Source organism: Sturnira hondurensis, unplaced genomic scaffold (assembly GCF_014824575.4).
Source record: "Sturnira hondurensis isolate 20B ecotype Veracruz unplaced genomic scaffold, ASM1482457v3 Scaffold0008480, whole genome shotgun sequence".
Taxonomy (NCBI): Eukaryota; Metazoa; Chordata; class Mammalia; order Chiroptera; family Phyllostomidae; genus Sturnira; species Sturnira hondurensis.
In genome coordinates, this window is record NW_028081111.1 from 308467 (window position 1) to 322308 (window position 13842).

At 46.2% G+C, this 13842-nt stretch overlaps 1 protein-coding gene across 1 annotated transcript; it reads left to right on the plus strand.

The window, feature by feature from the left end:
• Window positions 1-2459: 2459 nt before the first annotated feature.
• GPR45 (G protein-coupled receptor 45) lies at window positions 2460-3605 on the plus strand. The gene has a single exon (XM_037054971.1). The coding sequence runs from the start codon at window positions 2460-2462 to the stop codon at window positions 3579-3581; it is 1122 nt and encodes a 373-aa protein (XP_036910866.1). The 3' UTR covers window positions 3582-3605.
• The last annotated feature ends 10237 nt before the right edge of the window (window positions 3606-13842 follow it).

Genomic DNA, 13842 nt, shown 5'->3' on the forward strand with positions numbered 1-13842 from the left:
ACTCTTAGTTTCTGCTCCTTCATAGACTCAGTTTGCCAGCACCCATTTTATCAGAGTGCAGATAGGAAAAAAATCAGACCTGATTAATAAGAGATTCTTGTCAAAGGTGAGGCCAGGTTAAGGGAAAATAATGAGGATCAGGGAAACACCCTGGGGCTTGCAGCCCCAGGAAGCCCCATCACCCCCAGGCCCACAGGATGAGACAGGGAACAGTTAGGGAACTGGAGAGAGGACTTGGCTTTCAGGAAGAGCTGGCTAGCAAGGGATGAGATCTTCTGCAAAGATAGCAGGGAGCCAAGGCCAGAAAAAAGACCTCATCTCTCTCTCAAGTAAGGAGCCCAGGCTCCTCGGCAGGGTCAAGGTGGAGAGAGTGGCCAGGTGATTCAGAGGGGCAAAGGAAGAACACCCAACGCACCCTCATGGCCTTGACTAAACTTGAAGCTTTTTTCTATAAACCTCTTTGTCACATCCCTCAGGCAAGTTGCTTTAGTTACTCAGTATTTTCTAGTTCAGATTTCTAGCTGAGTGAATGAGAGCCTTTCAGCTCTGGTTTCATGGACCAGGCTGTGGTTTAGGTGCCCTTGGCCTGGCTGCCTGGTCCCAGCAGCTGTATGGGAAATGGTGGAGGCGAGGGGGTGGGAAAAGTATACAAAACATCCTCACACTGGGTAGAGCCAGTTCATCTGTTGGCAGGTCTAAAACAGATGCTGAGTGGACACATGTATCACATGTAAATTAAGCGATAGACATTGTAACATTGTAATTGATTTGTCTCAGGGCTCAAATGTTAAGGCTTATTGAGCACTGTCTATGATCCCTGGTAAAATTACTTCATGGGTATTCTTTCTTCTAATCTTTGCAGCTTCTCTGTAAGTAGGCTTAATTATTATTTATATGTTACACATGAGAAGGTCACTCCTGCTAGCACTGGTTAGATAGCCAGCCAGAGGGTGCCCAGTGATACATAAGTGGTGGAGGCTGGATTTCACCCAGCCCAGGCAATCTGACTTTAGGCCTAAACTACTTAACACCATTCTTGCCACATCTCTGAGAAGGAAAATTACAACGATAGTGGAACTTCCATTGTTGAACTTTGTTCTGGAAAACTGTTTGAGAAGTGATTTGTTCAAAAAGTGAATCTCCTTTGCTTGCCACTATGAAAGATGCATGACTGATAATACAGGTGTCAACAGGAAAGGGCTGTCAGGTAGAGGATTGAGACCTGAAGTCGTGCTCGACAAGTGAGGCATTTTTTTCCTGTGAATAAATAACTTGGTCAAGACGGAATTGTTCAAGAACCAAGATGCTTGGGAATTGAGGTTTGATTGTATCATCATTGTTTTTTTTTTCTTTTTAAGATTTTATTTATTTATTTTTAGACAGAGGGGAAGGGAGGGAGAAAGTGAGGGAGAGAAACAGCAATGTGTGGTTGCTTCCTGTGTGTCCCCTACCAGGGATCTGGCCTGCAACCCAGGCATGTGTCCTAGACTGGGAATCAAACTGGTGACCCTTTGATTCACAGGCTGGTACTCAACCACTGAGCCACACCGGCCAGGGCTATATCATCATCTTTCAGAAGAGCTCATCTCTGGGGACAGTTTCCTCCTTTCCAGCAGTGTTCCCAAAAGCAATAGTGTGGCAGCACTAGTTACCCAAGATGTTGCTGTAAGGAGACTGGATAAAGGGTACACAGGGTCTAGCCTGATTATGTCTCACAACTGCATGTGAACCTACATGTATCTCAAAATAAAGCTAAGTAAGTATTACAGTAGCAGTGTCAATTATCATGGATTCTAGGCACATTCTAGGTGTCAGGCCCCGTTCTAGGTGCTGGGGAGACAGCAGAGCAGGACATGCACCAGACTCCCAGACCTCATGGAGCCAGCATTCTAAAGGAAGTTGACTTGTTCAAAACTTTATTCTGTCAGGTTGCTTATAACTCAAGCTATTAAATACATGCTTACTATGTAACTGTTGATTATACAATATTCTCTTCCTAATCCCTTGCAAAGTAGGTCTGATTAGGTTTCCCTGGGTTACTTGACAAGACGTACAGTACTTGTGAATAGCTAACCTTGCCCCAAAAGGTAGCTGAACGAGTCAACTTTTCTCTCCACTTAGTGCTTCAAATACCTGTAAGATTTCAATGCTGCTGTATTCCACATATGCTGGAAAGTCTGACTTCCCTCTTTTCCATGTTCTTCTCTGCTCCAGGCTCCAGAAAGTCTAGCTAGGAAGCTGTGGACACCATCAGTTGTCCCAGGGATGGCGTGGATGTGACTGATGAATCAAGAATCCTGGCTAATGCTCCCAAAGACAGATATTTATCTGGGCCATTCCGGGGCCCTAGAGATCCAAGACATCTGGGAGGATGCAGGCAGCCCATGGAAAGCGGCAGCCACCAAAGCGCTGAGGGGAGCCCTTCAAGGCGTGGCTGTCTGGACCCCAAGCCCTTCTCCATGATGTCCTGTAACAGCACATCCACTGAGACTTTCGAACACCTGCGGCTGAACGGCAACAATGTGTCGGACTCTGGGGCGACCCTGCCCGCCGCTCCCCTCCGGGTGTGCTTGGCAGTAATCATGATGCTGATGATTGCAGTCGGGTTCCTTGGCAATTCTGTCGTCTGCATCATCGTGTATCAGAGGCCAGCCATGCGTTCGGCCATCAACCTGTTGCTGGCCACACTGGCCTTCTCCGACATCATGCTGTCCTTATGCTGCATGCCCTTCACCACTGTCACCCTCCTCACTGTCCACTGGTACTTTGGGGATTATTTTTGCCGGCTCTCAGCCACACTCTACTGGTTTTTTGTTCTGGAGGGTGTGGCCATCCTGCTCATCATCAGTGTGGACCGCTTTCTCATCATCGTCCAACGCCAGGACAAGCTGAACCCGCGGAGGGCCAAGGTGATCATCGCTGTGTCCTGGGTTCTGTCCTTCTGTGTCTCGGCTCCCTCGCTGGCCAGCTGGACCATTGTGGAGGTGCCAGCACGGGCCCCCCAGTGTGTGCTGGGTTACACGGAGTTCCCAGCTGGCCGTGCCTATGTGGTGACACTGGTGGTGGCCGTGTTCTTTGTGCCCTTCAGCATCATGCTGTGTGCCTACCTGTGCATCCTGCACACAGTCCGGAAGAACATCATCCGTGTCCACAATCAGTCTGACAGCCTGGACCTGAGACAGCTCACCAGGGCTGGCCTGAGGCGGCTGCAGCGGCAGCAGCAGGTCAGCCTGGACTTGAGTTTCAAAACCAAGGCCTTTACCACCATCCTCATCCTCTTTGTGGGCTTCTCATTGTGCTGGCTGCCTCACTCAATCTACAGCCTCCTGTCCGTGTTCAGCAGGAGGTTCTACTGCAGCCCCTCTTTCTATCTTACCAGCTCCTGTGTCCTGTGGCTCAGCTACATCAAGTCTGTCTTCAACCCCATTGTGTACTGCTGGAGGATCAAAAAATTCCGTGAGGCCTGCATAGAATTGCTGCCCCAGACTTTCCAAATACTCCCGAGAGTGCCTGAGCGGATCCGAAGGAGAATCCAGCCAAGCACCATCTACACGTGCAATGAAAACCAGTCTGCTGTCTAGAGAGAGGCAGGCGGACTGGAGGAAGCACACAGGGACTTGGCCAGGTCCTCTCTGTCCTTCTGCTCTGCTTCCTGGCACTTGAGTCCTAGTTGGCACTTTGTGGTGGTCATTTAAGCACAAAGGTGTTCATTTGTGACCAAGTGAGCTACAGCTCCCACGTTTGCAAGATGAGTTATTTCTGTTTCTTGACGCCGGAGAATGGGGCATATGTCTGATAGAGACTAGAAAGTAGTTAAGTCACTGGGAAACAGATAGGGGGAGTGCAGGAGGTGGGCAGAAAGTTAGGGAAAAGGAGGGTAGCAGGGACTGAGGTTGGCTGAGTGTGGGGCAGGGGAAGGCTCTGCTTAAGAGAAACCCCGTGGTGCCATATTCTGAGATGAGCAACCCAAGTGGGTACCACCTCACTGGTTAGCATTTACTTTATTTGATGCCAGCATTCTTTAGCGGCACTTACATCTGTAGGGCACAGGGAAACGTGCATGTTCTTGACCTTCAGATGTGCATTTATGACCGTGCCGAATCATCCTCTCTACGAACCAAAATCACTCTGGGGAGCAGAGTGAACCCCTGTGCTTCTCGGTTCCCAGTATGACACATGGGTGGGATGTTTCAGGAGCAGCTCAGCTGAGATGAGAAGCCCACCTGAGTGCCGTATATGTACCCCACCCCATCCTTGCACCTGGGAGCCCTTTGTCCTGCCTATCTGCCATGACAGTCCTTCTCTCCCTTTTCTTCTCTTGCTGGTCCCCATGCCTCTCTTTGTCTTCATCCCATCCCTCCCAGTGACAGAAAAAACAGTCATCTTGTAATCCATCTTTTCAGCAAGTATTTGTGGCTTTCCGTCTCGGAAGTGGTCGGTGGGCTTTGTTTACACGGTTCCTCTCAACACTGAGGCTGTAGCCTGTGAGTGGCCATAGCCACTCCAGCACTGGAACTGCTGGCAGACCCCATGCCTCTGTGTGCTCCTCCTACCTCATTCTGATGCTTTCCCCTGGGTCCCTCCCCAGGGTCTTGGTCCTCTGAGCCCCGGCAGGACTGGGATCCTAGAAGTGAGGCTGCTGAGAAGGGACTTTTCTGCTCGTGCTGTACCTTCAGTCACTATGCCGAGGGCGACCCATTACCAGTGGGAGCTTCTGACATGGGGTTAACTTTCCTGAGTTCAAGGCACACCACTAAGTCTGTGAAGCTCTCTTGACAGATTCAGATCTAAAGGGAGTGTGAAATTTAAGAAGAAATTCAGAAAATCTGATTCCAAGTCTAACTGTAACATGAATTAGTTGTGACCTTGTTTGTTCCAACTAACTTCTCTGGGCCTCAGGCTCTTCATTTACCAGGTGAGGACGCAGGTCTAGATGATCTCCAATGTCCCTTTAATCTCTGAGACACTCTGATTCTAAAAGGTGTATTTTGTCTATGTGTAGTCACCAGACCCCCTGAATTCATTGATTTATCCAAGCAATGCGCCTTTATTAAGTGCCTACCAGATGCAAAGTACTGTGGGACAAATAGTGATGAATAAGGCACAGGCTGTGCCCAAAAGTAGCTGTCTGATTTAGCTCAAGATAATCATAACTCAAATTTGGCCTAAAAACACATATACTCCCTTTTGGTTTCTCTTGTCATTTCCTTTCCAAGGTTGTATTAAGACACCAGCTCCCAATCTCACACTTGCTTACTGTGGCATTGGCGACAGAAGCAGGAAAAAGCAGGAACTCCAGAGAACGTGGCTGCTGTTATCTAAGCCCAGAGAAGGAGGGCTTGTTGAGAAAATAATTGATACAATTTCTGACTAGTTTTGCCCTCCTTTTAAACCCGGGTGCAGAGAGAAAAAGAATAGACAATTGGTTTGTGATTGATTAAGATGGGCCCCATCAATTCTGTGTCCCAAGAGCCCCAGCAAGGTCAGGGTTTGTCTTCAGCTCTCACGAGGCAGTTGTACAGCCTTCCTGGTGTCCAAGAGCACAGCCAGACTGCCAAGGAAACCAGGCCAGTGGGCATCTCTCCTCTGGTGGGCATTTAATAAAATGTTCCTCCAGAGCCTTCAGTAAGAGAAATCACAAAACTGAATGAATGAAGATACCAAAATTTACATCAATCAGTATTATATGATGTATGTTAGACAGTAATATATGTTTCAAAGTAATAATTTTGTATATGTTTTAAATAAAGTATTATTGCTCTTTCTGTGTATAAGACTGTTCTCTTGCCAAAATTAGCACTAAGACTATGAATAGTGAGCCAAAAATTTGGAGTCCAACATCTAAGACACAACAACTTCAGGAAATCTAGAACCTGCCCATTACTAACCAAGTTAGTAAATGGTTAAAGAATGACTAAAGATGGACATTGATGCTAAGAAGACAACCCGGAGATTATTGGAGCAATGGGGTCAGTACTGGGGTGCCCACATTCTTTTAAAAACCGTGGCCCTTCTCAGGAACTGCAGCCAGTGAGTCTTCAGCTCTGACTCCCTGAGCGCTGACTTCAGGAATTCTCTCTGGCCTCACTGACCTTTTCACAGACCACTTTCCTGAGAACACCGAGTTCTTGCCTCCTTCTGTGAGGCTTGTAGGGCAGCCAATGCTTCTTTGTTTTTTGTTTTTATCTCTTCTTTAGTCCTGGAGTCACCCAAACCTTGGACACCTAAATTGTTCTGTTGGGCCTTGGAGGGGGCTGTGGTGATAACTAGGCAGGAGGTCAGCCCTCGGGTTCCTTGGGAGAGCCTCACTTCAGAAAACAAGGCAGGAATGAGTCTCAGGAGTGTCATCCTAATTCTGACAGCCCCTGAAATTCCACTGCCTTTTCACCTTGAAACTGGTCCTGGCTCTCACCAAGATAAGCGACAGAAATCTAGATCTTTTCTTACTTTACTGTTCTGAGCCCAGGATATGCCTTCCCCAAACATGATTTACAGCACATACTTTTGGGGGGAGGACTAAAAACCTGCTAGTTAAGCATTTGATCTGTCCTCGTTGCTCGTGCAGTCAGCAGCAGTGACACCCAGAGAACCTGAAGTTTTGGGGTGCCAGGGTTTTCTGCTCTTACAGAATGCCCAGGTGATGGAGCCAAAAGGGCTTCACTCTCCAAATCCAGGGCCACCTGGCTTTCTTGTGTGATTCCGGGCAAGTGATTTTGTGCCCCATCTCACCTCCTAAGTGGTGTATTCTCTCACTCAGATGGCTAAGTGAGGAGTAAATGAAATAATGTCTACAAAGAATGTAGTCCCACACCTGGGCCATGGAAGAGGCTGCATATATGGTAGCAATAATTATTACAGTTGCACCGTCAGCCTTTGTCCTTTGTGGAGCAAGGGTAGCAATTTCTTTCTGAATGAAACTAGCTGTTCAGTTCCCTTTCTCATCCTCATGTTGTCCTAAGATTGTGGGGTTCAGTTGATAAGAACACAACATCCACTAAAGCCAGGACCATGATTTTGGCTTTAAAGAGCAAAATTCTGGATGGTCTGAACTGTAGCGCTGACTGCATTCAAAACTCTCCCTGAACAATAAGTTGGCCTTTCAGGGCTGCTAGGAGAATGGGATGGATGGGTGGGTGCAAGCCCATTTCCACCCTGGGAAGGCAACCTGTGGTGCACATCCTGCTGCTCTGAGGGTGGTTCTGCGTCTGCAGAGCTGAGAATGTAGGGAGGCTGGATGGAGAAAGGATTGTGGATTTGGGTAAATGGGTGAGAACAGAAGCCAAACTCTAAAGTGGCTTTAAAAAAATAACTTCATTCCCCTCTCATTAAAGTCCAGAGCACGTAGGCAGGTTCTCTTCTCAGGAGGTGGTTCAGGACTGCTTCCTCCCCTCTAGTTTCCCACTACGCCCTGACTCCTCATCCTCATGTTTGTGGTGAATCCTGGCTACAGCTGGCTCCTGGGGGGAGGAAATGGTGTGGAGGAGCAGTGGGATAAGTCTCACCACACTCCCCTGGGCTCTGCTGGTCAGGAGCTGAGTCCCATGACTGCACAGCTACAAAGGAGGCTGGGAGATGGAGTCGAGAGCCGGGCATCCAGGTGCCTGGCCAAGAAGAAGAGAAGGATCTGGGGCACTCCCAGCCATCTCTGCCCAGATATCGCACCATTTTGAATAGGAAGAGATCCTAGCACACATACAAATTCTTACATCCTAGGCACAACTTCATCAGTGAGCCTTTTCTCATTGCACAGCAAACACATTCCTGTCACAGGGACCTGATATGGCTGCCTCTCCCTTTACCTCTATCCCCCAACATACCAGGCACCTGCTTCCAGATACAGAAACTGCAAGCATTTATCCCTGTGCCAAGGACGTAAGTCACCACATTTAACCTTTTAGACACAAAGTATGTGAGCAGCCACAATAGGATCAATTTTGCCAAATAAGAGAAAAATTACTATTTAAAACAAAATCAACAATGACTGAGATAACTTTGCCTGAAAATTTGATTATGTTAGAGGAAACAGTATAATTTCAAGCTTTGTCTCTGTAAAGGTGGAGAATGGTTGTCAGTGGCAAGGAAGACCCCCCACAGTGTGTGGGAGGGGCTAGGGGCAGGCTGTGGCCATTTAATTGTTCAAGAAAACAGAGGGCTTCCCATCCTAGCTGGGAGGTTAGTACCTGGATTCTATAAGAACAAAAGGATGTTCGAACACAAAAGCATGCTGTATGAGTGTGTGATTTAGGGCAGGTGTCCAAGGTTACTTCAGCAGACAGTTCCTGCCCTCTTGCCCTTCATCCTGGAGGAGTGGGGGACATGGTCTTCTAGGAACAAGACAGGCTCCAGAGATTGCCTGGCTCAGAGCGGGGAGCAGGATGGGTTGCTGCACAGGTCGATTTTTTCCTAACTAGTCTAATAGAGACATAAAGAGTTTATCTGTATGAGAAATATTTAGATGTGACCAGAGCTTGACCTTATGCAATCAGGAACCCCAGGCTCTGATAGGTAAGTTCAGCCTTCCAAGTAGATCAGGTTTAAGCCCCTGAAGTTCCCCAAAGGCGGGGTGGTAAGAACAAAGTCCCTATGAGGGTCTGCATGCTCCATCTCCCCTGGGCGCACTGCTGCCTCTGGCATCTGCTGTCTCTTTGCCAACCAGTGTAGCCAAGGAAAAAAGTAGCTAATCTCATTTTTGGAAACATTTTTTAAAAGACAGGCTGATGCCCTTTATTATGTGTGTTTCGGGGACTCTATTTCCCATTTTCTCCTTCATTGAAATGCTGCTGCCATATCCCCTTGCTACAGTATTTTGTGGTGTCATGAAGACGTTGTGTGTTTTATTAAACCATGAAAAGAGAGTCACTAGCCTCATCATAAAAGAAAAACAAAACTGAGTAATTTTTTAAACACACATGGGAAAATGGAAAGCTTAATTTGTTTTCCAAGAGGGACTAGAAGTAAGGAAGAAATCCAGAAAACAGGCGGCTTTCTCCCCAAGCCCCGCCCCCCCTCTGGGATTTGCTGGGCCTCTTGGGAAGCAATGGGGCCGGTCTTCTCAGAAGTGTTTCCCTTTGGAGGGGAGCCCCGTGGCTGCTGAAATTTGTCAATGTAAGAAACGTCCAAACCTGTAAGAATTTTTATGAGTTTATTTGAGCCAAACTGATGAAAATGGCAGTTTTGCAACTTATTTTATACATCACAATCAAAAGAGGAGGCGTAAGGGGGGATTACGTGAAATCTATTGTTGACAGATTAGGGAGGCAGGAGAAGGCAAAGCAGGATGAGGGAGTCGGGAATCCTATAGGATTGGACAAAAAGATAGACACAAACTTCTGTTACATAAGTGGGTACAGGATAGTTAACAGTCAACAATTAACTCAGTAACAATGAGGGGATTTGTGGTCTCCCTCTGGTGCAGTATTTGTGCTTTTAGGGGTCCAGAAAAAGGAAATGACTTTGGCATTCCAAAAGTACATTATCATAGATGCAAATAGACAGGCTTCATTAAGGTAAAGATTGACTTTTGTCAAGGAAGATTCTAGTCTAGGATATGACTACCTGCCATAACTGGTTTTAGCTAGGAAGATTTAATTTCAGACCATCCTTTGCGGTTACTTTGGGTCTCTGAGTTAATAAGGCTGCCATGCAGGCCTCTCCTGACCTTGTCAGGTGTGGTATGTGGCCCCTTTCCATCCACAAATCCACTCATTCGAGACCAGCACAAGTGGTTGGGGCACTTGTGGGATTCTCTCAGGCAGGGCCAGATGAGCATTTCCAATGGCTTCCCACATTCTCCACAGTAATGGTGCTCCACAGGTTTTCATCTCACAGTCTAGATCTCTGTTGTGTATTTGTGGGAACCTGTAGAACCTCTTCTGCTTACAGATCCTCTTCATCCCGTGGCCGCCTTCTCTGTTTTTCTCTGCTTTCCTTCTCAAGCAATGTAATTAAGCAGATATAGTCAAGTCTTAACTAGATATGAGATCACACTATTCATTAAAGTCTAGATTTAGAATCCTTGAGGATTGGGCAGGAAAATGGCAGTGGAGTAGGACAGAGTGACTCCAGTTCTTGTACCCCTAGGAGAAAATCCTGGCAGATTTACTGAAGAACAGCACAATCAATTCCCCAACCAACAATTCCCCAGCATTTATGAAAATAAGAGACCAGAGATAGTGACAAACCAGGAAGCTACAGGTTGTTGGGGTCTCAGGGATGCAAGTAAGGACGGAGGTGGCCAGGCCGGCAGCAGCCCTCGGCTGGCGCATAATGGCCCTGGAGCCGCGGCTGCCACAGCGGTCGGGGCCCAGAGGCTTCCACCTGCACCCAGTGACAGGGGTGTCTGCCACAGAGGACTCATCAGGAGCCCAGCACCTGTGAGTAAGACAAAAGCGGCAGCGGCAGGGCCGGCTGCCCTCGGCCAGCCCGAAACGCCTCAGAGCCACCGCTGCTGCTGCATTAGGGGTGTAGAGGCTTCTGTCTGCGGCCAGTGCCACGGAGGACTCAGAGGGAGCCCAGCACCCAGTGGAGCATTGGGCCACCTGCGGGGTCCTTGGAAGAGCTGGCTCCCTCCCTCACCATCTGGGCGGGACTGGGTGGAAGAGACCTGTCTGCCTAGGTGTGCAGGGAGGGTGGCAAGGACAGGGGACCAAGTTCGGTTGTTATCTCTGTGGTCACCAGCCCACCAGCCTGCCAGCCCAGGAAATTTGAGAGGAGCATTGTCCTAACCAGTCAGGTTGGGGATTGGGCTGGGCTGAGAGGCACGCTTTCTGAAAAAGTTTTTACTGGAAAGTGGACTGAGGTGTTCTACTGTGAAGGCAACTTGACTTGCTTCTCACCCAGCCACAGGACTGGGAAGGACCAGTACCACATCCCGTGGGACTCAAGCAGCCTTTTGGGTGGGCAGGCGCCCACACCCCAGTCTGGTAGCCTGGCTGATGGGCGGGTGTGCACCTGGGCCTACAACCTAGCCTACAGGGGGTCCTACCGAAACCACAAAAACTGGATTGGACAGCTTGAAACCAACAAGGGAGGAGGTTTTTTTTTTTAACTTTTTGTAAACTTTTTTTTAACTTTTTTTAAACGTTTTTTTCAGTAATTGTATATTTTTTAAATTTTATTGTTGCATATCTTTCAGTACTCTGTTCCTCTCCTTTCTTTTTTCCTGTTTTAGTCCTTCTTCCTTTCACCCCAAGCTTACTGCTTTTTCCTCACTTCTCTTGCCCTTTTTTGTGTGTTTGTTTGTTTGTTTGTTGCTTTCATTACCACTGTAAATACTTCACAACACATCTCTTAGGTCTTAGCCCACTTTACAGGTTCCTGAATTCCATTGATGCAGTGATTAACTCTACTTGCTCACATGCTACGTCTATTTACTATTCTTTACTCTCACCTTACCTCAAACTCTGACCACCCACAACCTCACTGCTTTCTAGATACAACTCACAAGACTTCCCTCCCCAACAAGAGACTTATCTTTGGTCTATCCTTTCTTAAAAGTGGTAAATTGGGTTGAAGATTACAGTTAACACTACATAGAGCCTAAAGATCTTCTATCTCTTCTCTACTGGCTGTGACTGTAAATATCATAAAGTACTCTCCTGCTGTCATAAACCATTTTGCCTCCCCCTCCAGCTGATCATACACACACAAAGAAAGGAGTAGGTGGAAGCGGAGAACATCAAGATACCTGCAGGAGACTACACCACTGAATTTCACAGGTATTCTACCACAGAAGTTCACACCATGAACCTAGGGAGTCAGAAAAGATCAATTGAAGAAGCTGAAGCTAACAAGAAGAGTCTCATAAGCAATGGGAAGACAAAGAAACAATGCCCAAATGAAAGAAAAGGTGGAAGTCTCAGAAATAATGTCAGATGAAAGAGAGGCAAGGCAGCTATCAGATATTGAATTCAAAGCACTAGTTATCAGGAAATTCAAAGAGCTCACAATGAGCTACCAGAAACTAGAGCAGAGCTACGAGAAACTAGAGGGGAGCTACAGTGAGCTCTCCACAAACTATATCAACATGAAAAAGGAAATAGAAACTATCAGCAAAGGACAAGAGGAAATGAAGAATACATTTTCAGAACTGAAGAACACAGTAGAAGGAATGAAAAGCAGGATCGATGAGGCAGAAGATCAAATCAGCGAGTTGGAGGACACAGTAGAAAGAATCTCCCAAAAAGAGCAAGAAAGGGAAAAGAGGCTCAAAAAGAATGAAGAAGGACTAAGAGAAATGCAAGATAATATGAAACATAATAATATCTGAATAATAGGAATACCAGAAGGAGAAGAAGAAGAACAAGGGATAGAAAACCTATTTGAAAGAGTAATGATGGAAAATTTTCCTAATTTGATGAGAGAAAAAGTTACACGAATCCAGGAATCATAGAGAGTCCCATTCAAGAGGAACCCAAAGAGGCCCACTTCAAGACACATCATCATTAAAATGGCAAAATTCCAAGACAAAGAGAGAATCTTAAAGGCAGCAAGGGAGAAAAAGGAAGTAACATACAAGGGAGCCCCAATAAGGTTAGCTACTGACTTCTCAATGGAAACACTCCAAGCAAGAAGAGAATGGCAAGAAATATTTCAAGTAATGAGAACCAGAGGCCTACAACCAAGGCTACTTTACCCAGCAAGGCTCTCAATCAAGATAGAAGGCCAAATAAAGAGCTTCCAAGACAAAAGAAGTCTAAAAGAATATGCCTCCACCAAACCAGCTCTACAAGAAATACTAAAAGGGCTGCTTTAAGGAAAGGAAGGAAAAGAGAGAGACAGAGAGGAACTGTGGTACAAAAATGGCAATGAATAAGTCCCTATCAATAATAACCTTAAATGTAAATGGATTAAATGCTCCAATCAAAAGACATAGAATAGCTGAATGGATAAGAAAGCATGACCCACACATATGCTGCCTACAGGAGACCCACCTCAGGACAAAAGACCATCACAGACTAAAAGTGAAAGGCTGGAAACAAATTTTCCAAGCAAATGGACAAGAAAAAAAAGCCGGGGTAGCAATTCTAATATCAGACAAAATAGACTTCAAAAAAAGGGCCATAAAGAGAGACCCAGAAGGTCACTTCATATTGCTCAAGGGAAGAATCCAGCACGAAGACATTAACATCATAAATATATATGCACCCAACATAGGAGCACCCAAATATATAAGAAAAATCCTAGAAGACTTCAAGAAAGATATTGACAGCAACACAATTATAGTAGGGGATTTTAACACCCCACTGTCAAAAATGGACAGATCTTCCAAACAAAATATCAACAAAGATATAGCAGCATTAAACGACACTCTAGAAGAAATGGACTTGACTGATATATATAGAGCGCTTCATCCCAAAGAAGCTAAATACACATTCTTTTCAAATGCACATGGAACATTTTCAAAGATAGACCACATGGTAGGACACAAAATGAACCTCAACAAATTCAAGAAAATTGAAATCATACCAAGCATTTTCTCTGACCACAAGGGACTGAAATTAGAAACCAACCCCACAGGAAAAAACCCCAAACATCCAAAATCATGGAGACTGAATGGTATGCTATTAAACAACGAATGGGTCAAGATTGAAATTAGGGAAGAAATCAAAAAGTTTCTGGAAACAAATGAAAATGAACTCACAACAACCCAAAACTTATGGGACACGGCCAAGGCAGTCCTGAGAGGGAAGTTCATAGCAATACAGGCTTACCTAAAGAAAATAGAAACATTTCAAACAAACAACCTAACCCGACGCCTGCAAGAACTCGAAGAACAACAACAAAGACAGCCCAGAGCAAGTACAAGGAAGGAAATAACCAAGATCAGAGCAGAATTAAATG

Coding starts and splice junctions, on each gene's coding strand:
- GPR45 (XM_037054971.1), top strand. CDS start 2,460: ATGATGTCCTGTAACAGCACATCCACTGAGACTTTCGAACACCTGCGG.